The sequence below is a fragment of the Octopus sinensis genome, linkage group LG8, assembly GCF_006345805.1.
Source record: "Octopus sinensis linkage group LG8, ASM634580v1, whole genome shotgun sequence".
In the NCBI taxonomy this organism is placed as follows: Eukaryota; Metazoa; Mollusca; class Cephalopoda; order Octopoda; family Octopodidae; genus Octopus; species Octopus sinensis.
The window spans coordinates 48,851,058-48,875,159 of record NC_043004.1 but is presented as its reverse complement, the minus strand read 5'-3'; the positions used below and the strand labels follow the sequence as shown (position 1 = coordinate 48,875,159).

Below are 24,102 nucleotides of genomic sequence, written 5' to 3'. Positions count from 1 at the left end.
GGGACAGACACAAACATAAATGTACACATACATATACACATCACACACACACACACACACACACACACACACATACATGTATGTGTATATTTTTTTGCTTTATAATGTATTTGTTTCTTTTTGCACCTGATCTTTGCCATTGATCTTCTATAAGAATGAAGCAGCATCCATCAACTTGCCATTTCTATTTACGAAGACTATGAAGTAAACATTGCAGTAGTAATAAGTTGTGCGAAACAGAATTTATTTTAATGCAATACCTCTTGAAATCCCCTGAGGAGACACATCTACACCGAGAACTACACCTAAACCAGTTGTGCAGTATCCCACCCATGAGGGATCAGTGCTAGATTGGTCAAAACGATTGTAGTGATCGATAAAGATTCTCATATATTTCATCTTCCATCTCTCTCATTAATTACATACCCAATGAACACTGAACATGCTTTATCAGCAAACTACCTGGTGTATATCATATGATTTATTAACTACTATATATAGAAATATATATGGTGCTGTGTAAAGGCACCCAGTACGCTCTGTAAAATGGATGGTGTTAGGAAGGGCATACAGCCATAGAAACCTTGTCAAAACAGACATGGAGCCTGAACAGCCCTTCAGCCAGTCAGCTCTTGTCAAACCGTCCAACCCATGCCAGCATGGAAAAACGGATGTTAAATGATGATGGTGATGATGATGATGAGGTACACACACACACACACACACATATGATAGTCTTTCAGTTTCTGTTAACCAAATCCACTCACAAGGATTGAGTTGGCCTGAGGCTATAGCAGAAAACACTTTTCCAAAGTGCCAAACCGGGGACTGAACCCGAGACCATGTAGTTGGGAAGCAAACTTGTTACCACACATCCACACTTGTGCGCATTGTTTGTTGATTGCTTATAATTTTTAAACGATTTCCTTAAACCATTGCTTTTACAGCTCCCTAGATAACATTTAATAAAAAAAAAATTTTTTCATGTCAAATATCATGAATGAGTACGTAACCACCATTAATAACATTATTTCTAACTGAATTAGCCTCTCACTTAATGACTGGACATCTGAGACTGATTGGACCATTAAGTCAATGTATTCCTCTATAGACAGGCATCAATTATCCTAAACAAACAGCTGAAGTTCCCTTACAGTCACATAATGAATGTAGCACCACACTGATATGGATGGCAGACAATAAGGTGTTGAAATCCTAATTGGAAGTTAAAGGTTTCACAGCCATTATTTGTGAAAGGATGGAAAAACCTTCTTGATTAAATGGCTTCAATTGTAATTGGCTAATCTGAAGTGAACCTCTAATGGAGAGTTAAAGGTTCGCCTGTCACATGTAGCACCCTTGCTGCTTGAATTGACACTTCATGTTTATGTTGTTGATACCCAAATCAAAAGGGTTCTCTCATTCTGCACCCGTCTCCAATTACATACACTACACAATAAACTACCAATATTATCTAATCACTCAAGGTGCCAAGTTAGCGGAATCATTAGCATGCCAGGCAAACATGCTCAGCAGCATTTCATCTGCCTTCACGTTCTGAGTTCAAATTACAACAAGGTCGACTTTGCCTTTTATTCTTTCTGGGTTGATAAAATATGTACCAGTTGAGCACTCGAGTCAATTTAATCAATTTACCCACTGCCCAGAAATTGCTGGCCTTGAGCCAAAAATCTGAAACCAATATCCTCATCCATCATTTAATGTCTGCCTTCCATGCTGGCATAGATAGGATGGTTTGACAGGAGCTGGCTAGGCATGAGCCTGCACCAGACTTGTGTCTGTTTTGGCACAGTTTTTATAGCTGGATGCCCTTCCTAACACTCATCAAAAGCTAAAGCAGTCGTGGTTGTGTGATTAACAAGCTTGGTTCCCATCATCATCATATCATCATCATTGTTTAACGTCCGCTTTCCATGCTAGCATGGGTTGGACGATTTGACTGAGGACTGGTGGACTAGATGGCTGCACCAGATGATGATGTGAGCTTGGGTTTAGTCCCATTATACAGCACTTTAGGCAAGTCTCTTCTACTATAGACCCACCACCACCACTTGACAACCAGGGTTGTCTTTTTATGTTCCCATAACTTAGTGATTTGGCAAAACTCATCCATATAATAAGTACCAGGTTTAAAAATAAAATACTGGGATTGATACAGTAGTACCTTGGTTTACAAACACTTCCAGTTGTGAATAAGTCATGCTTTATATATATGGTCGTTGCCAGGTGGCACATAAAAAACACCATTTGAGCGTGGCCGTTGCCAGTACCGCCTGACTGGCCCTCGTGCTGGTAGCACGTAAAAGCACCCACTACACTCTCAGAGTGGTTGGCGTTAGGAAGGGCATCCAGCTATAGAAACTCTGCCAGATCAAGATTGGAGTCTGGTGCAGCCATCTAGTTCGCCAGTCCTCAGTCAAATCGTCCAACCCATGCTAGCATGGAAAGCGGACGTTAAACGATGATGATGATAATGATTTGTTCAACTAAACCCTACAAGACAGTGCCCCAACATGGCCACAGTCCAATGATTGAAACAAGTAAAAGATAAAAATAAAAGGCAGAGGATACCAGAACTTTCCCTCAGAACTCTTATTCTATATTAGCTTTAACGCTCAAATATTTTAAACTTCAAAGACATCATCATCATCATTAACACCACCATCTTCATCTTCATCACCAATACCAGTCTCCTCATCACCACGTTATTCTGTTCATGAAACCCTTCAAGCCTTTAGTTCAACCTCTAAGAACTCTATACGATGAGACAACAATGGAATTTTAGTATTCTTTTACTCTCTTACTTGTTTCAGTCATTTGACTGCAGACATGCTGGAGCACCGCCTTTAGTCGAGCATATCGACCCCAGGACTTATTCTTTGTAAGCCCAGTACTTATTCTATCAGTCTCTTTTGCTGAACCGCTAATTTACGAGGACATAAACACACCAGCATCGGTTGTCAAGCGATGTTGGGGGTAGGGACAGCCACAGATACACAAACACACACACACACACACACATATATATATACATATATATGGTAGGCTTCTTTTCAGTTTCTGTCTACCAAATCCATTCACAAGGCTTTGGTCGGTCCGAGGCTATAGTAGAAGACACTAGCCCAAGGTGCCATGCAGTGGGACTGAACTTGTAACCATGTGGTTGGTTAGCAAGCCACTTACCACACAGCCACTCCTGCGCCTATATGGTCACTTTACCTGCCGAAGATAGCGACTGAATTTCCCAACATGTCAAACTTCTCCATCTTGAAGGGAGAAGGACACATTGGATAGCATGGTCTTGGATGCACACTACCTGAGAAAAAAACTGGTTGGTCATGGCTGGAACGCTTTTTCTCATAGCTCTATCTTCTCAATCGAGGCTGACCTGAAGCTAAACAATGAACTTCACTGCAGGTAACTGTCTATCAACATCTCAATCCACTTTTGTCACCCAGTATGCATCATCCATTCACATTATATGCCCCTATATTATTACAGTATACAATATCACAGATGTTATTATATACAGTATCACAGATATCCTTGTATACAATATCACAGATGTATGTCTTTGTATATAACATCAGAGATGTATGTATTGGGTCATCCCATAAATAATGTGGGTTTTTTTTATACTTCTTTTATTTTTCAAAATTAAGATAAAGTTCTTTTTTAATCTAAAATATACTCTCCTTCATTTTCTGCAATACTTTTCCATCTTATCTGGTAGACTTGCAAGGCCCCTCTTCCAATATTCACTTCCAAAATTGTCTGTGATGAAAAATACTCCTCCCACACTATTCTGACCTCATCTACAGAATTCATATTTTTCTGTCCAAATGATTTTGAAGACTGCAGAATAAATAATAATCAGGTGGGGCAATGTCTGGCGAATATGGTGGGTGGGGCATCGTTTCCCATTCAAATTGCTCCAGCCTTTGGAATGTCATCCTCGCTGTATGTGACCAAGCATTATCCTGATGGAAGAACACCCTCCATCTTGAAACCAAAGATGGTCCTTTTTCTTCTTGCACTGATTTAAGCCACTCAAGCTGCATGCAGTAGATTTCCTTTGTTATTGTTTGATTTAGGTTTAAAAGTTCAAAGTGGACTAAACCTTTTATATCCCACCAAACAGATAACAACACTTTACATGTGTGAAGACCTTCTTTAGCCTGGAGTGCCAGTGTTTCTCCTTTCTCTACCCACTGCCTTTGGCACTTGACATTTTAATAGAGAACCCATTTCTTATCATCAGTCACAATTCGGTCCAAAAAAGGTTCATTCGTGAGATGTGAAAGCAAAGAACACACATTCACTCTCTGTGCACAATTAGACTCAGAAAGTTTGTGCGGAACCCATTGACCAAATTTGCTGACTTTTCTGATGGCACACAGGTGTTGATGAATGGTTGAATGACCAAATCCAAGCTTCTCTGCTAGTTCCCCAACAGTTTCAATGGAATTTTGTTCCACCAGGGTTTGCAGAATGTCCTTGTCGAGCTCTACAGATTTTCCAGGATGAGGCTGAACTTCTAGGCTGTAGCTTTTGGTTTGGAATTTCTGGAACCACCATTGACACTAGCTTACACTTATTGTCCAATCCCCATATACTGCATTAATAGCATTAATATTCTTCTTATTTTCCATTGTGTTGTTGCCTTTATTGAACTCATAAAGCAAAATATGCCAAATATGTTCCTTTGTCACTTTCATTATAGCTTTGAAAAAATAACTGTTAAAATCAAACTGCACTCTTCAAAACTTGCACTAAGAATAAGTACATGGTAAAATTACTACTTGCTTTTATAGCAAGTTGATGCAGGTAGTTTATCCCATCCCCTTCCAACTTTTAGTTCATGCAATTGAAAAAACTGCATTATTTATGGGATGACTCAATATATCACAGATTTCACTGTATACAATATTACAGATATCACTATATACAATATCACAGATATCACTGTATACAATATTACAGATGTATGTCTCTGTATATAACATCAGAGGTGTATGTCTGTATATGATATCACATAGATCACTTTATTCAGTATTACAGAATTAGAGATATCACTGTATACAATATCACAGATGTCATTGTATATAGTATCACACAGATGTTCCTCTATAGAATATCACACATATGTTACTCCATACAATATCAAAGATATCACTGTATAACAATATCACATATGTTACAATATACAATCCCACAGATGGATATCACTGTATGCAATATCACAGTTGGATACCACCGTATAAATATCACAGATGCCTACTTCACTCAACCTGAACATGTAATGCTGTCCATCATCCAACAGATTATATTCAGCACATTCTACATCCTTCTCCAACTGCTACACAACTTCCCTGTCGTCTTCATGTCAAATTTGTTCACTGGATACTAAACACAAATGCAAAACAAGCAACCATCTGTCTTCCATTTTTTTCCTGCTCACTTTTCACCACTATTTGACAGGTAGGTCATCAGTTGAAGATTATCACAGGTGTTAATTTCAATCACATCTCATACCTTCAGAAATCTTATGCATCCTCTTTCTCAAATTGCTTTTAATTGATTTTTCTTTTAGCTTTTTCTTTCTTTTTTCTTCTAAAATTTCAGTTTAACTCTGCTTAGTACTAATAAATCTGTGGATGAAATGCGTCCTAAACATTATTATTCTTTCTTTACTGCTACAGTATATCTCAGACGACATCCTCTAATGTGTCCTTCCCTTCTTCTAAGAAACAGTAGAACATTGCTATTCTTAGAAGGTCAAGTACTATACAGTAGTTAGTATAGATTATAATGGTTAGAACTGGATGTTATATACCATTGGAGACTAATTATTGTGGAGGATGTAATAGTTAGTATTGGAAGATATAATATTAAGTAGTGAAGGTTATAATAGATAATACTGGAGGATGCAAAAGTATTGAAGATTGTAATAGTTACTATTGGATGTTGTAATAGTTAGTATTGGAGGGTGTAATAGTTTGTAGTGTTGATTATAACAGTTAGTGGTGGAGGATGCAATTGTTTGTGGTGAAGGTTATAATAGTACTGGGGGAGCTATGTGGTTAGTATTAGAGAATGTAATAGTTAGCATTAGATGTAACTGTCAGTATTTGAGGATGTGATAGTGGAGGCAATAATAGGTCCGAAAGCATTAATATTTAGTATAGGTGGCTATAATATTTAGTACTGGAGGCTATGGCACGTAGTAATGTAGTCATAATAGTACTGGAATCTATACTACATAGTATTGTGGGCTTTAACCCTTTAGCATTTAAACCGGCCATATCTGGCCAGAAGTATTCTGCCTGTTTTATGTTCAAACTGGCCAGATCTGGCCTCTTACACCAACCCTACAATATTGTTTCCAAACTCTCATAGCTCCAAGATAATGCCTGATTAGTTCAAAACAATGTGGATAAAAAAACATTAATTTTGGCAGAATAATGCGAACACTAAAGGGTTAATAGTAATGCAGGACATAAAACATAGTATTAAGGGCTATAAAAGTTAGTATCAGAAGCTATAATCGAGGCCAGATCAAAACCATCTGATGCCTTAACCACAACCCAGCAATGGTGACTCCTCAGTCCTTCCATTGTAAGACAGGGCATTAAGACATGATAAGAGCTAAATGGGTAATAATAAATTTAAAATGGTTTTCTTTCAAGTTATTCCTTACAACAATATCAAATATAACTATTTTTTAAAATAAATCTTAGAGCAAGTTATAAACAGTAACTGCAACACATCGTGACATATATTTGCCATTTAAATATGGCTAACCCCTAAGGGTGGATGCTACTGTAGTTTGTAGCCCCAGGAGGACACCTCCTCCAGCTGGCTATAGACACACTTTCTGTGCCCTATCAGTATTTGCAAAGGGAAGCCATCCTTCCTGTCTCCAACTTATGATACACACGGACTCGAGTTTCAGGGTATTGACCCGTCATCGGCGTGTGACAATCACAGTTGTCAATGAAAAGTAGGTTCCCTTCACAAATACATATACTTTTTCCAGTATCGTAAAGACACCGATATCGAAAAAGTGTAAACAAGCAATAATAAATCTTAGAGTGAGTTATAAACAGTAACTGCAACAACACTAAATAGCAATAAATGATATTAAGAAATTATTTTCTCATAACTAGAGTAACAGAAAAAAATTAACATTTTCAATCTTTTTTAATTAATCATTTTGAAAAAAAAAGAAGTTATAATTTACATCATAGTACATTTGACACTGTTTAAAAAATAAGTCCTGTAGTAACCCACTTCCCTTGGTACCCAAAACATGTGCTTATTTTGGGTACTGGTTTATCTGAACTGGACTATAATTAGTGGGTATAGTAGTTAATAATACCTGTAATAATTATTGGTAGTTATAATAGTATACCATATTTTCTGCCACGTAATGGAGCCTGATACAGCTCCCAGTCTTGCCAGCTCCTGTCAAACCATCCAACCCATGCCAGCATGGAAAACAGACGTTAAGTAATGATGTTAATGATGATGATGATGATACAAGTCAAATTTTTCAAACTAAAATTTATGGCCCCAAAAACAGTAGGTTAATTTATATACTAGGACAACATTAAAGGACCAAAAACTCTAAGTGAAATACAGCAAGATTTGGGAAGTGATGTTTGAATGTTTACATTGTATACAACATTGGCTTTGTATGCCATAAAATATTGTATGTAGTTAGAGTAGTTATTGCTGACTACAACAGTTATTATTAATGTCTATAATAGTGTTTGTAAGTATAATAGATACTGGTGGCTATAACAGTATTAATGGTTAGTAAAGTTAGTATTGCAGCTTTTAACAGTTAACATGTGGTTCTCAGAGTTAGTATTTGAGATTATATAGTAATTATTCATGGCTATTTCTCTCACTCTCTCTCTCTCTCTCCTTCTCTCTCTCTCCTTCTCTCTCTCTCCTTCTCTCTCTCTCCTTCTCTCTCTCTCTTCTCTCTCTCTCCTCTCTCTCTCTCTCCTTCTCTCTCTCTCTCTCTCTCTCCTTCTCTCTCTTTGCCTCTCTCTCTCTCTCTAACTGCTTGTGCGTACTCAGCAGTCAACCACAGCAAGGCTCATGTATGCACATAGTTTCAGATCATATTTGTCACGATGTGAAGCAAAGGAATGAGGAAGCATTTGAAGGAATCCCAGAGATCGGATACCATTGCTAAGCTGACCTCTGACAGTGGGCAGAACTGATATAATTTCGAGTGATATATAATTGGATAGGGGTCAACATGGACATACAAATTATTATAACACCACAAGTCCACAAAATGATTCTAAGTTGTGCTATGTAGTGGGTGCCAAATGAAAGACTAATCTTTCAGGACGCAAAGACCAGCTGCTACACATGTGGCAAGAAAGGTCAGTTAATGGCTGGAAAAGCCAAAACAGAAAAGTAACAAAAGTGACAGCAGATTACGGAGGCTGCTGTACCCAGGGTACTATCAGACATGGCTCCCGAAACATTGAAAGAGATCGCCTTATTTTCAGTCCCAAAGCTAATCCACACAATATTAGAGAAACATGAAATGAAATGTTTTGTTCAAGAATACAACAAACACACCACCTATTCCAAGAATTGAACTCATGATTTGGTAATCAAGAGTGCAACATCCTAACCACTAGTCTACATACCTTTATTAGTAGTAGGAGTTTCTAACATTAGCTCACAACAAGGAATTCAGGGGCTGAAGTTAGGTGATTAAATCAGCCCAGTACAGTAACCTCTCGGTTAAGTACACACCCGTTTAAGTACAAATCCCAGATAAATTCATGCAAAATCTTCAAGAATAGGCGCAGGAGTGGCTGTGTGGTAAGTAGCTTGCTTACCAACCACATGGTTCCGGATTCATTCCCAATGTGAGGCAACTTGGGCAAGTGTCGTCTACTATAGCCTTGGGCCAACCAAAGCCTTATGAGTGGATTTGGTAGACGGAAAATGAAAGAAGCCCGTCGTATATATGTATATATATGTCTATATATATATGTATGTGTGTGTATATGTTTGTGTCTGTGTTTGTCCCCCTAACACCGCTTGACAACCGATGGTGGTGTGTTTACGTCCCCATAACTTAGCGGTTCGGCAAAAGAGACTGATAGAATAAGTACTAGGCTTCCAAAGAATAATAAGTCCTGGGGGCGATTTGCTCGACTAAAGGTGGTGCTCTAGCATGGTCACAGTCAAATGACTGAAACCAGTAAAATAGTAAAGAGAAAAAGAGAGAATCCCAGGTTCAAGTTTATACCAATGATTCATTCTACAGCAACATTGATGAGCGTTGATAGAATTCTTCAGAGGCCAGCTTAGCAATAGTATCCGATCTCTGGGATTCATTCAAATGCTTCCTCATTCCTTTGCTTCACATCGTGACAAATATGATCTGAAACTATGTGCATCCATGAGCCTTGGTGTGGTTGACTGCTGAGTACGCACAAGCAGTTAGGTTCAAGTTGCATACTTAAGAGGGAGACTGCTGTACTTGACTAGTGTTTATTTCATCAAACCTCAAAAGGATGTAAAGCTAAACTGAACCCAGTGAGATTTGAACTCAGAATGTCATGCATCATAAAGCGAAAATTACAATACATAGATATCACAAAATGCTCTACCAATTCTGCCAATCCACTGCCCCATATAAAATAATAGTAATAATAGCTACACATTTTGGGTATTGGTGGTAGCAGCAGCAGCAGTAGTAGTAGTAGCAGTAGTAATAGTAGCAGTAGTAATAGTAGCAGTAGTAATAGTAGCAGCAGTAATAGTAGTAGTAATAGTAGTAGCAGCAGCAGTAGCAGTAGCAGTAGTAGTAGTAGTAGTAGTAGTAGTAGTTGCAGCAGCAGCAGAAGTAGTAGTAGTAGTAGTAGTAGTCATCATCAACATCTTCAGTTGAAAGAACAGAAATGCTAAAACTGATATGTTTAACTAACAAGCAATTGACAGTATTCAATTAGAGACAGTGTAATAAGGATACTAAAAACTAATATTCATTAATACACTCAAGATAATAACAAAACCATAAATTTGAGAGATTTCACCAGCAGAAACAGCTTAATTTAAACAGATTTACACTCAGTGAAAATCTATTAATGACAAAAGAAAAATAAACTTTTGTGACAAAATATTTTGTTAAGTTTTTAATTGATATTTGTCATCAGTTCCTTGCATATTCCATTTCCTTCACTTATTATTACAGTCTCCTGTTACAGCTTATCATTACTGTCTGTCATTACCTTCTATTATTACAGTCATCATAACTCTCTGCTTCTAGTTTCACGACTGTCTGTCATTACAATCTATTATTACAAGGCTATTACTACAGTCTATCTTTTAAGTCTATCATTACTGTATATTATTATGGAATATTATTACTGCCTATCATTACATTCTATTATTGCAGTTATCATAAGGTGGTGAGCATAAGGTAGAAGAATTGTTAGCATGCAGCAAAAAATGCATTTTTTACAGCTTAACATTCTGAGTTCAAATTCCACTGAGGTTGACTGTACCTTTCATTGTTTGGGGGTCAATAAAATAGAGTTCCAGTCAAGTACTGAGGTCAGTGGTCTCAATTTTCCCCTTCCTCTTAAATTACTAGCTTTGTGTCTGTCGGAGATAAATTTATTAGAATCGTCATAACTCTCTGCTTTTAGTTTTGTGACTACCTATCATTACAGGCTATTATTACTGTTTATGTTTAAAGTCTATCATTACTGTATATTATTAAAGAATATCATTACAGACTATTATCAAAATAGTAGCCTGGGATAATTATTAAAGCACTGAAGAAAATGCCTTGTGGTATTTATTCTTGCTCTTTACAATTTGAGTTCAAAACCCACCAAGATCGGCTTTGCCTTTCATCCTTTCATAGGTCAAAATTAAGCATCAGTCAAGTGGTGGTTATGTTAGAAATTACGAAAGTGTGTCATTACTGTCTTTCATCATAATCTAATTTTCGAGTTTATCCTAACTATTGGTCATTACCTTCTATCCCTAATCTGGTGCCATTACTGTATATCATTGCCATCTAACATTATAGTACTATCATTACTATCAATCCTTACTACTAATATCCTTACAATCAATCATTGCTGTGTATCCCTAATCTAGTCCCATTACTGTATATCATTGCCATCTAACATTATAGTACTATCATTACTATCAATCCTTACTACTAATATCCTTACAATCAATCATTATTGTTTATCTCTAATCCACTATTATTACTATATATTATTGTCATCTAACATTAATAGTACTATTACTACTATCCATCATTACAGTATATCACTAATATCTTTCATTATTGTATATTATTACATTATCATTACAGTCCATATAAAGAATCACTGGTCCTCATGTTACTGACCATAGGTCTCATATGAACAATAGCTAGACCATAACAATTAAAAGACCATCTAATTTTAAATCACTGGTTCCAGTATCAACAATTAATAGACCTAAAGGTGCTGACATGGTTGTGTAATGAGAAGCTTGTTTCAGGTCCAGTGTGGCACTTCAGGTAAGTGATTTCTGCTACAGCCCCAGGCCCACCAAAGTTTTCTATTTACGAAGACTATGAAGTAAACATTGCAGTAGTAATAAGTGGAGCCAATTTCTATTTTTAATTTTGTGCTGCCTGACTGGTTCCCATGCCGGTAGCACGTAAAAAGCACCATTTAACCATGGTTGATGTCAGTACCGCCTGAATGGCCCTCATGCAGGTGGCACATAAAAAGCACCCACTACACTCTCGAAGTGGTTGGTGTTAGGAAGGGCATCCAGTTGTAGAAACTTTGCTAGATTAGACTGGAGCCTGGTGCAGCCTTCTGCCTTGCCAGCCCTCAGTCAAACCATCCAACCCATGGAGAGAGGACGTTAACCCTTTCATTACTATATTTATTTTGAGATGCTGTGTTTCTTTCAATAACTTTAAATATAACAAAGAATTTAGTAAAATAGCTTAGTTATCATTCAGCTAGTGTTAGGAACGTAAATTTTGACCAAGCTTTGGTGGAAGATATTAATTAAAAACTTATGTAAACAAGACATTTGTACTCAGCCAGGCTGGTAATGAAAGGGTTAAACATCAATGATGATATATATATACAATGTATGTGTGTGTGTGTGTGTTATTATCTCCTTGCCTTGATTTCACATGATAGTTGTCAAATTAGTGTTACCATAATGCAAGTGGTGCCCTTTGTTTACAATCTTCCAAGAAAACATGTCTGGTCATGGAGAAACATTATCTTACTTGGAAACAGGTGAGAGATGGTGACAGGAAGGGCAAACAGCCATAGAAAATCCACTGCAACAGATTCAGTTGAACCCATGAAAGCATGGAAAAATTAATATTGTTATAATGATGATGATGATGATGGTGGTGGTGGTGGTGGTGGTGGTGATGGTGATGAAGAAGAAGAAGGCAAAGAAGAAGACGAAGAAGAAGATGAAGAAGAAGAAATAGTATAAGAAGAAGAAAAAGAAGAAAAAGAAGTAGTATAAGTAGAAGAAATAGTATAAGAAGAAGAAGAAGAAGAAGACCCATATTAACAATCAGTGGAGCCAATATTAATGATGATTGGATTATGACAAGGCACACAATGTTCATGAGTGTAGCAATCACATAATAACAATCACTAAACCCATTTTAGCAACTACCAGATCCTATTTTGACAAATATTAAACTCCATATTAATAATCTTCTTGAAATGGTCTATTGGTCATCTTAACCACCAAGAAAATCAATGGGATCCATTTTAACCACCAATGGATCCATATCACCAATCATCCGAACCCCTGTTAACAATAAAGATTTCAGTAATTATATTTTGAAATCTCATTTAACATAGAATTCAATATGACGAACAAGGGAAAATATCAACTACAACAACAATAACAACAGTGATATCAACTGCAACAATAAGGTGGCAAACTGGCAGAATTGTCAGTACACGGATCAAAATGCTTTGCGGTATTTTGCCTACCTTTACGTTCTGAGTTCAAATTACGCCGAGGTCGACTTTGCCTTTCATCCTTTCGGGGTCGATAAATAAAGTACCAGTTACGCACTGGGGTCGATGTAATCAACTTAATTCCTTTGTCTGTCCTCGTTTGTCCCCTCTGTGTTTAGCCCCTTGTGGGCAATAAATAAATAAATAAGCTGGCAGAATTGTTAGTACATTGATCAAAATGCTTTGCGGTATTTTGTCCATCTTTACATTCTGAGTTCAAATTTCACTGAGGTCGACTTTCAGGGTCGATAATTTAAGTACCAGTTAAGCAGTGGGGTCGATGAATTTCACTTACCTTTACTCTAAAATTGATAGCCTAGAGTTAAAATTTGAAGCCAATATCAACTGCAACAGCAACAACAACAGCAACAGCCATGGCAACATGAATAAGAACAATAACAATCCACTACACAAGAAACAAGTCAATGTTAAGAAGCAGGAAGTTACTGAAATAGTTATAAATTAATGTGACTGTACCTTTCCAATACATATTGAAGTACAATACAGGGACAGCATAACTCTGACTGTATACCACATGGTAGTCACATGTAATATCATTTTCATCAGTCGTCGCTAAGGTAACACTGTTGCTATCTTCCAAATCCTGAAAACAAAAAAAATCAAATTTTAGTATTGTTACAAAGTTATTTGAAGTGACTGGAACATGAAAGAACAACTGTTTTCAAATAGTGATACTTTGAGATATGTATCCCTCTATATATAAATGGCAAAATGTCTGTGGGTGTGTCCTTTATACAAATCCACAATTTTACAGTTAGAGGGCTCGCACTTTCTATGGTCATTCAAAACCATCCAAGGGTGGTCGTGCACATCTTTACATTTCCCCAGTCACCCTGCAAAGCCATTTAAAAATCAATAGAAGTGACTTTTTTGTGAATTTTCTATCCAAAACCCAATCAAAACACCCGAAATTTGATACGCCAATTGAATGCCAGCTAGCTGTATGTGATTGGTTGGAGATTTGGACAGTACTCGCGTGTATGTACACATGCACGCAGCTGTATATGCATGCACTAGCACTATGACCCGGCGTTGCTGAGTCATAGTGCTAGTTAACCCTTAAGTATTCAGCTGACTCTGTCAAATGTAATGTTCACTCACATTGTTTTGAATCAATCCTGCATTATCTTGTAGGTTTGAGATTTCAACACAGTATTGTTTGTTTATAGAATGACATTGTAAGAGAGGTGTGAGGGGTTGGATCTGACCAAGTTGAAAATAAAACAGGTAGAATATTTGGGCACAGTGTGGCCAATTTCAGTGTTAAAGCATTAAAAGTGCTGGAATTTTTACAGGAGACATGATATCAGATATTAGGATAATATGTTGGATATTGGTAAATTATTGTTGTTATAGAGCTCAGCGACTGTTTAAATAGGTCTTGCAATATTAGTCAGGCAATTTAACCCCACAGTCATCAATGAAACATTAGAATATACCAATAGCAGTTAGTGAGAACATTAACCCTTTTGATACCAATTTGATTTCGCTTAAAATCACCTTCCATTCTATGATAAAAAAAAATTCCTTGTTTTAAAATGATCCAGATGTGGTCCAGGAACTGGAGTCAGCTCAAGCTAATTGGATTGCTGAAGGCCTTGTAGTCCCACAGAATGTGGATGTCCAATGTAACTGGGATGACATCAGATGTAAGTCAACCTCTGAGCAGACTAAGACTTCATTAGACCAGCACTGCCTTGCCTGCCTCCATTCTGCTCAGCAGCCAAACAGCAGTGCCCTCCTCATCTACAGGTACTCTTCTAGATGATGAGTGCACTCATATTGAAGTGGCCCTCAATTTACACATGTGTGAGCCACACAAATGCAGTTATGGAGCAGTAATTGATGTATTTGGCCTGCATCCATTATCCTGCAGCCTTAGCATGGGTCAATTCCCCCAACACACCAGTCTGAATGACATAATTAGAAGAGACCTCAGTGCAGCTGGCTTCCCATCTCAACTGGTGCCAATAGGTCTTGGTCACAGAGATGGTAAGTGCCCTGGCAGAGTAACCCTCTTCCCATTTGAGGGAGGCAGATCCCTAATCTGGGATGTGACATGCAGTGACACAATCTCCAGTTCCAACCTTGCTGCAAACCCAGGTATCATCATTTGTAATGCAGAGGAGAGAAAAATAAATAAAGAAATACAGGAGCCAGTTTCTGTCAAGACCTCAGGTGTTCTTAGACCCCACACTACCAACTTCTTCCACGAAATCAGGATAACAGCACTCAATTGAGAAATGAGCCTTTTGAGGTTGAGCGGTTGCTGCAGCAAGTGCCACTGGATATTCTCCACAGCAAAAACCATAGCAGTCATGACTGTAAGGCACAGTTGAGCATACCATTTGTTCTGGAGTGGATCACCCATTGCTCCTTCCTCCTCCATATTCTGCTTAACTCTGCCTCTTTTCTTTACTTTTTTCTGTTTCTTTGTATTTAAATGTTATAATTTAAAATGAGATCAATTGGTTTAAAATCTTCTATCAAAATTTCATGTCAATATACATTCCAAACACCAGCTTCATATTGATAAAGTTATTTTAGTAAATTCTTTATAGTTTCCAAAATTAAACTGAAACATTTATCCTGAAACAAATACAGTATATTTTAATATAAATATGGTAACAAAAGGGTTTAAGCAGCAAACTGGCAGTTGTTAGGGTGTTGGATAGAATGCCTCGTGATTTTTATTTCAATTCCCAACACTCTTGAGTTCAAATCCTGCCAAAGTCAACTTCGCCTTTCTTCCTTTTGGGGGTCAATAAAAAAGCATCATCATAGGGTGATGGATTGGTAGAACTGCTAGAAGATCAGGTAAGATGTCTTGGAGTATCTATTCTAGCTCTGAGTTCTGACAGCAGTACAGGCAGGGACACTGATGCCAGGCTGTAATGGCCCTAGCCAGCAGCCTTTCTCTTGGATAAACATTGATGGTGTGGAGAGAGTAGACTAGCATGTATGGGCAAATGCTAGTCTTCCTAAAAAAAAATCTTTTCATATGCTTGCTAATACATTTTCAGTTTATCATTTTCATTTTATCTAGTTTCAGTTCACGAGCTGTGGCCATGCTGGGGCACCGCCATTAAAAATTTGTTGGCAGCGGTGGGATACGTGTACAGATACATTACCATTTTTTTGCTACATACAATAGTCTTGCTTTGTCACTGTGCCTCTGATCCCACTGTAATTTTTGTACATCCTTAATTTACGCCGAATTGCTGCTTACTCCTTTTCTATGCAGTGAGCACGGCCACTTCCCAACATGCTCACTATTCTTGAGAGTCTAACTGCTTTTCTTGCCAACACATCCTTAACTGCTCTTTGAGACGACATACAACCTAGGCCCCCATATCTATGGCGTTCACCGCTGGAATAAAGAGTGGTTGGAGATCACGCAGTCATTAGCCTCAAATCACCAGGCCTGGTTAGCGTTTGTGAGAGATGCAGCATTGAGGATGAATGAAGCCAGCTCAACCCACCCCGGGTGAATGCTGTCAAGTCAAGTCAAGTCTTTGAGTCGCATAGCTGCCAATATCAGTAACTCATTCCTCTATTTGAAGTAGTCACTCTCTCCCAAGTGTCTTCCTTATGCTCTAACCTTCTGCATTGATATTTCCATAACTTTTATTTTTTGTATGCGTGTGTGTGTGTCAGTGAAGTGCATTGATATCCTTCCTTGATTCACACTGATTCATAAGCAACAAAGTCTCACATCTTCGGTCATCTCATCACAGATCAGTGGCAAAACACTTGCTTTTAACTTCTCTCCTCAATATATACACCTAATCTCTTATATTCCTTCTAGCTACATGCTATTCTTTCTTACTTCCCATCCCTTTTTTTATAATTTTTCCAAACATGTCACTTAGGTTTTATGGTTCTGTATATTGTCCAAATCCACCATCATACCACCTTTCATCAGGCTGGAGTCTGGTCTGCAGTTAGTAGAAGGTTATCTCATAGGAACTCTCAGGTGTCCTTTTATGCTTTAAGTCTCTATCTTCTCATCCTACACATTGTTCAGTACTTGCTTGAATTTACATCTTTCAGCTTCCATGCCTTCCTTTTTTGGTTTGCTCTGTGTTTTTGAGTGTTGAACTCTTATCCTGAGATTGGTACTGACTAGTCTATACCGGGTGGTGCATTCTTCGCTGAGGAAGGGCTTAGTATTCATAACCAGGTGTCTATCACACTTCCTGTTGGTATATTCTTCACCAGGTGTCTATCTCACTTCCTGATGTATATCAAATTTATCTGGTTTATGTGTTTGCTTAATTAGTAGCTTATCTAGTGACTGCTTAGTTTCCTAAGGTAGTAAATTTGTAATAGGTGAGTATAGTCTCTTATACATGTATGATAATTATTTTATTCACTTCAGAGAGATGAAAGGCAAAGTTTCGCTCACCGAAAAAGACTTAAACTTAGAAAACAGAAGGACAAAACCAAACATTACAAGGCAATTTGATGGATGTTTTCTTATTTCTGGCAAAACAATAATATATTATGTTTACATTGATGGTTATACAAAAGCCAATAAATAACACAGTTAATTTGTAGTAAAACAATTATGAGAATGATATAATAGTTTAGATATATATTTGTACTATTTAAAGAATCACAAGACGCAAGCAGCATTGCTTAGTCAGAGGAAATATTGTAGCGTGTTGTAGCAATCAAGTGATATGTTAATGTAATTTCCTATATAACAGCTTTGATAAACTTAACCCTAAATTCATATTCTCCACATCAATTCCTTTTAATGGTTAGCCAATTAGTCACCAATAACACATCAATAAGTAATATATATTCAGTCAAGAAAAAAATATGCGTGTGTGTGTGTGTGAATGCGTGTGTGTACAGATGCAAGCTTAGGTGTGAGGTTGAGAAGCTTACTTCTCAACCATGTGTTATAGGTTCACTTCCATTGCACAGCACTTTGGACAAATGTCTTCTACTATAGCCCTGGGCTGACCACGGCTTTGTGAGTAAATTTGGTGGATGAAAACTGAAAGAAGCCCATCCTATATGTACAGGTGTGTGTGTGTGTGGGTGCGCGCGTGTGTGTGTGTGTGTGTGTGCGTGCATGTGTGGTGCATGTGTGTTTGAGTGTACCCTTCTCCAAACATCATGTGATGGTTGTAAACGGGCATCATCATCATACAAGCAAGGTTGTGTATTTCCAGTCTTTCAGGAAAAAACATGCCTGGCTGTGAAGAAGTATTAGTCTGCTTGGAAACCAGTGAATGATAACAACAGGAAGGGTATCTGGCTGTAGAAAAACTACCTCAACAAATTTCATCTGATCCATGTAAGTATGGAAAAGTAAATATTAACCCTTAAGCACTCAGATTTCTCTGTCAAATGTAGTGCTTATTTATTCACATTGTTTTGAATTAATCATGCATTATCTCAGAGCTTCAAGATTTCAATGACTTTATTTCTTGAATGACATTGTAGGCTATGTACAAAAGGCTGGATCTATCCAATATGAACATCAAACAAGTAAACTATATTGGCTGGATATGGCCGATTTAAATGCTAAAGGGTTAAATGATAATGATGATGGATCTTTTCGGTTTGAACGGCAGTTTTTTCTAGCGGTGTCATATGAAATTGTCACCCATAATTATGACCCTAGAATCGATCTATTGCATTTCAATCTGTTTTAGGGTTAGGGTTAGGGCTGGGGGGAAGGGTATCTTTTTTTCTTCAGAAATGTAAATAAACCCAATCTGTTTCTTAAACGAGGGACATATTCATACGGCACAGAATGTTTTTTTTACCTCAATGGACGTCAGTGATTGGTTGAAATTGCAGAAATTGAAGAAAAGAACAACAAATATCTTACAAACTATAGAATTTTCTCAATAAAACCAAGAGAAAAAGATGTTTTATAAACACATTCTACCAGTATACGAAGTTGAAAATTTTTTAGTTAGCTAGAAATTATGTTAAAAACTGCCGTTCAAACCGAAAAGATCCATGATGACTGAGATGATGATGATGGTATGAATGTATGTATATAACATCTATGCCAAAGAAGAGTAGGTCACTAGCGAGCCTGATTCACTAATGATGGTCGTGCATGAGATCAATTCTGAAATGTTTCAACCAACAGCTGAACTCAAGAATGAAGAAGTGGCCAAAACGAATGTGTGCGTGTGTGTAAGTATATATGCATTTCATGATTAGTTTTCCACTGTACATATCCAGTTTAGCTATAGCTCATTGACAAAATCTAGTCATCGTTATTAATACTCTTCATGGACATATTAATAACGCACTGGTGGTATCATTGACTTACAATATTGATGATATCATCATCAATATTATTATTATTATTATTATTATTACTATCATTATTACATTAGTATGATTTACATACCTGTGTTCTTATACACAAATGAGACTTAGGTTGCCACAAAGAGGACAGAACATTGATTGGCTATGACACAAAAATCCATGGACAAGATTCGTGCCAGGAATATCATTACAACAACATGTTTGAAATAAGATAATTTAAGAATGGAGTGGAGTGAACAACATGATTACAGATCTTCAAATGCACAAGTTTTGCAGAACTGAACATGTCGCAAGGCTCACAGACAACAAGTGGACATATGCAGTTGGCAAGCGGTATCTGAAAGACCTGAAAAGGCCAACTGGAAGGGCCTTCATGGTGAAGGGAAAATGATTTAGTTAAGTGATTTGGGTCAAGATGGAAAAGAATGGTGCAATCAAGGTAGAATTACAAGTACATTGGGACCAGTGGTGTATGATAGCAAGTGATGGTCTGGTTGATACTGTGATTTAATAGAGTCTATCTTACCTTTGTACCTTCCTTTATTCTGTGGCAGTCTAAACGTCAGTTATTAACTAAACAGACCTCATGAAAGGCTTTCTAATCGAATCAAAAGTTCCTAAATCTGGGTCTATCAGGATAATATTTAACCTATATAAAATTATGTAAGCGATGGTTCATATCCTAGTGGTTTGGGAGCTAAACTCCAGATTTTAAACTCATGAATTCAATTCCTAGATCTGATAGCATGATGTGTCCTTGTGCCAGACGCTTCATTTCAAAATACTCCAGTGAACTCAGCTGAAAGCAGTCAACTCCGCTGAACATGAATACTAGCCATGTACTGGTGGGTGCAACCTTCTCACTCTCCGACTGTCAACTTCACAATATTTCACTGGTCAATGAGGTAGGAGGAGCAGGGAGGCTGCCTGTTCTTGCTCACAGGCACCAAAAACAGATATCAAAAGCATGGTACTATGCTACTAGATCCTACTCACTTATGAGTGTAGCTATGGTTTATAAGATTATAAAAACTCTGTATATAATTGCATGCAATTTAGTAGAAAGGAAACACTGATAAACCAAACATCCTTCGACATACTACTGTATTGCAGAGAAATGTATTAAAATACCAATATATCAAAAAGCAACAGCTACAGGCCAGCACTGCTTCACTTACAAAAGAAGCTTCACCACCACCATTACTACTACCAGCATCAGATGTCTGCAACATCAGTCAAAATCTGTCTTCACCAGTGAAGCTGCTGTTTGTAAACAGAAACATGACACCTAAAAACACCGAAATTCACTCTGATAATGTCTTTCGGTAAAAATGTGAGCCAAAAAAACAAAAAAGTAAGAAAATGCAAACTAAAAAGTAACTCTTCCCTCACAATTGTTTTTATATAAATTAACAGTGGTTTTAATGTGTTACTAGGGTATAAAACATAATTTATTGAAGCAGTGACAGAAATAAGATACCACAGGAGTAAATTGCTGTGCAGTAGCAAAACCTAGCCAAGACATGGATGGATGGATGGGTGGGTGGGTGGATGGATTGGTGGATGGATGGATGGGTGGGTGGATGGATGGGTGGGTGGATGGATGGGTGGGTGGGTTGATGCTTGGATGGATGGATGGGTGGATGGAGGGATGGATGGGTGGATGGATGGATGGATGGGTGGGTGGATGGATGGGTAGGTGGGTTGATGCTTGGATGGATGGATGGATGGATGGATGGATGAGTGGGTGGATGGATGGATGAGTGGGTGGATGGGTGGATGGAGGGATGGATGGGTGGATGGGTGGATGGATGGGTGGATGGATGGATGGGTGGATGGATGGATGGGTGGATAGGTGGATGGATGAGTGGGTGGGTGGATGGGTGGATAGGTGGATGGATGAGTGGGTGGATGGATGGGTGGATGGATGAGTGGGTGGATGGATGGGTGGATGAGTGGATGGATGGATGGGTGGGTGGATGGATGGGTAGATGGATGGATGGATGGGTGGATAGATGGATGGATGGGTGGATGGATTACAAGGCTACATTTACATGATTAAGGTTAATTTTAATCCAACATCAAGGTTGTAATCTCTTTTTTCAATATGAACTCTCAAAAAAAAAAAAAAATTATGCTGTTATCCCTCTGGTAACTTACCTTATAAGCAAAAGATTTTGTTTATCATTGTATAAAACTTATATTTTAAGGAAGTTAAACTAATTCACTAATTCAACATCTTATTCCTTGATCACCCCAACCATAGTTAATTTTAAATAAATCTCAATAACAACTAATATACTAATTTAAAAAGTAAATTAAATAATAATAAATTTACATAATGGATGGAAGCACTCCGTCGGTTACAACAATGAGGGTTCCGGTTGATCCGAATCAACGGAACAGCCTGCTCGTGAAATTAAGGTGTAAGTGGCTGAGCACTCCACAGACACGTGTACCCTTAACGTAGTTCTCGGGGATATTCAGCGTGACACAGAGAGTGACAAGGCCGGCCCCTTGAAATACAGGTACAACAGAAACAGGAAGTAAGAGTGAGAGACAGTTGTGGTGAAAGAGTACAACAGGGATCACCATCATCCCTGCCGGAGCCTCGTGGAGCTTTTAGGTGTTTTCGCTCAATAAACACTCACAACGCCCGGTCTGGGAATCGAAACCGCAATCCTATGACCGCGAGTCCGCTGCCCTAACCACTGGGCCATTGCGCCTCCAAATTTACATAATAACATAAAGCTCAATAGGGTATTTTTGTCCCTTTAAACTGTTTGAGCTTCCTCACTATGAAAGTTAATTTCTAATAAATAAAATAGAGACAGTCTAATTCTTGTCAAACCATAGACTTTCTGGGTCTTTGATGGCTTCCTAACCCTCCATAAAAATTTCATGCTAATTCAAATTTCAAACACCAGATTAATAACAACAAACTTATTTAACTAGATTCTTCAATTTTTACAAAATTAACTGAAACCAAGGCAATGTATTTCAACAGAAACATGATGACATAAGGATTAAAAAAAGGATTAGCAGGATGACTACAATAGAAGATTAATGGAAATCTGATCAGAGGGAAATGATAAATTCAGATTTTATACAACATGCGTAGGCGTAGGAGTGGCTGTGTGGTAAGTAGCTTGCTTATCAACTACATGGTTCCGGGTACAATCCCACTGCATGGCACCTTGGGTGAGTGCCTTCTGATATAGCCTCGGGCTAACCAAAGCCTTCTGAGTGGATTTGGTAGACAGAAACTGAAAGAAGCCCGTCGTATATATATATATATATATATATATATGTGTGTGTGTGTGTGTGTGTGTATATGTTTGTGTGTCTTTGTTTGTCTCCTCAACATCGCTTGACAACTGATGCTGGTGTGTTTATGTCCCCCATAACTTAGCGGTTCGGCAAAAGAGACCGATAGAATGAGTATTAGGCTTGCAAAGAATAAGTCCTGGGGGTCGCTTTGCTCGACTAAAGGCAGTGCTCCAGCATGGCCACAATCACAAGACAGAAACAAGTAAAAGAGTAAAAGAGTAATATGTATGTAGTTCAATAGATATTACAAACTGTTTTAGAAGGACGTTCCCAAGATAGATTAGAGAATTGTAAAGGAAAGCAAGAAATTGGAAGAAGTAGCAGGTAATAGTACTACAGGAGACCAGACAGCAGTAAACGAAGCATTTACTGTGTAGCACACAATAAGGCTTTGAGGACTGAAATGAAAGCAAATTACCTCTATGTCTGATATACATATATATGTACTTATGTACCTACTGCATGGGACTACGGGACAGTGCATTAGTGCATTAAAATCTAATACAAACAAAAGGTTTGTGAATTCAGTCCAAGCCAGATATGAGTGTGTGTGTGTGTGGTGTGTGTGTGTGTAAGAGGATGATAGTTGAAAGATGTGAAAAATATATCAAGAAAAAACAGTGTAGATAAAAAGACAAAACAATGTGATCAATATACATAATAATATTCTATTGATAAAGTTGTCTCAGACCTAGAAACATCCACTAAAAAAACTGTCTAAACATTCAGTTGCTGTCCAAACACAATTTACCTTTGAACCAACATGACTGAATTGCTGAGAGAAAGAGAGAGGGTGGGAAAGAGAGAGAGAATAAGAGCAAGTGAGAGAGAGACAGAGACAGGCAGACAGAGACTAAGAGAATGTGTGTGTGTGTGAGAGAGAGAAGGGGGAGCGAAAGAGGAGAGAGAGAGAGAGTTTATGAGAGGCTGCCAGATTCTGTAGCATTTGTAGTTAGTAAAAACTTGTAGTTAATAGTTTCTAATTATGCTGGAAATCTTCCTAACATGACGTCAAGTGCAATGTTTTTTTGGCAGCATTGCAACTGCAGTCTGATCGAAGAATGAGATAAAGATATTACACCTTGTTTGTTATTTTATGGCAATTCTCTACTGCAACACACAATTGATAAAGAGACATTTTATCGAGTCTACAGAAGGTAAATATATTGACACTAATCACAGACACACACACATCTACGTGTGTGTGTGTGTGTGTATACACATATACATATGCGTAAATATATACATATGTATATATATGTGCATCAATATATACATATGTACATGTTTATACATACATAGTAATATACATAGGTACATACATATATTCATAGACATATATATCCATTACATATATATGTAT

At 37.7% G+C, this 24,102-nt stretch overlaps 1 protein-coding gene across 1 annotated transcript in view; it reads right to left on the bottom strand.

Moving 5' to 3' along the window:
* Window positions 1–24,102, bottom strand: part of LOC115215230 (ubiquitin-like-conjugating enzyme ATG10) — a 404,830-nt gene that overhangs the window by 67,381 nt on the left and 313,347 nt on the right. The window contains exon 3 of the mRNA XM_029784461.2: window positions 13,560–13,686. Within this exon, the coding sequence (XP_029640321.1) occupies window positions 13,560–13,686 (127 nt within the window). The remainder of the gene's footprint in view (window positions 1–13,559; window positions 13,687–24,102) is intronic.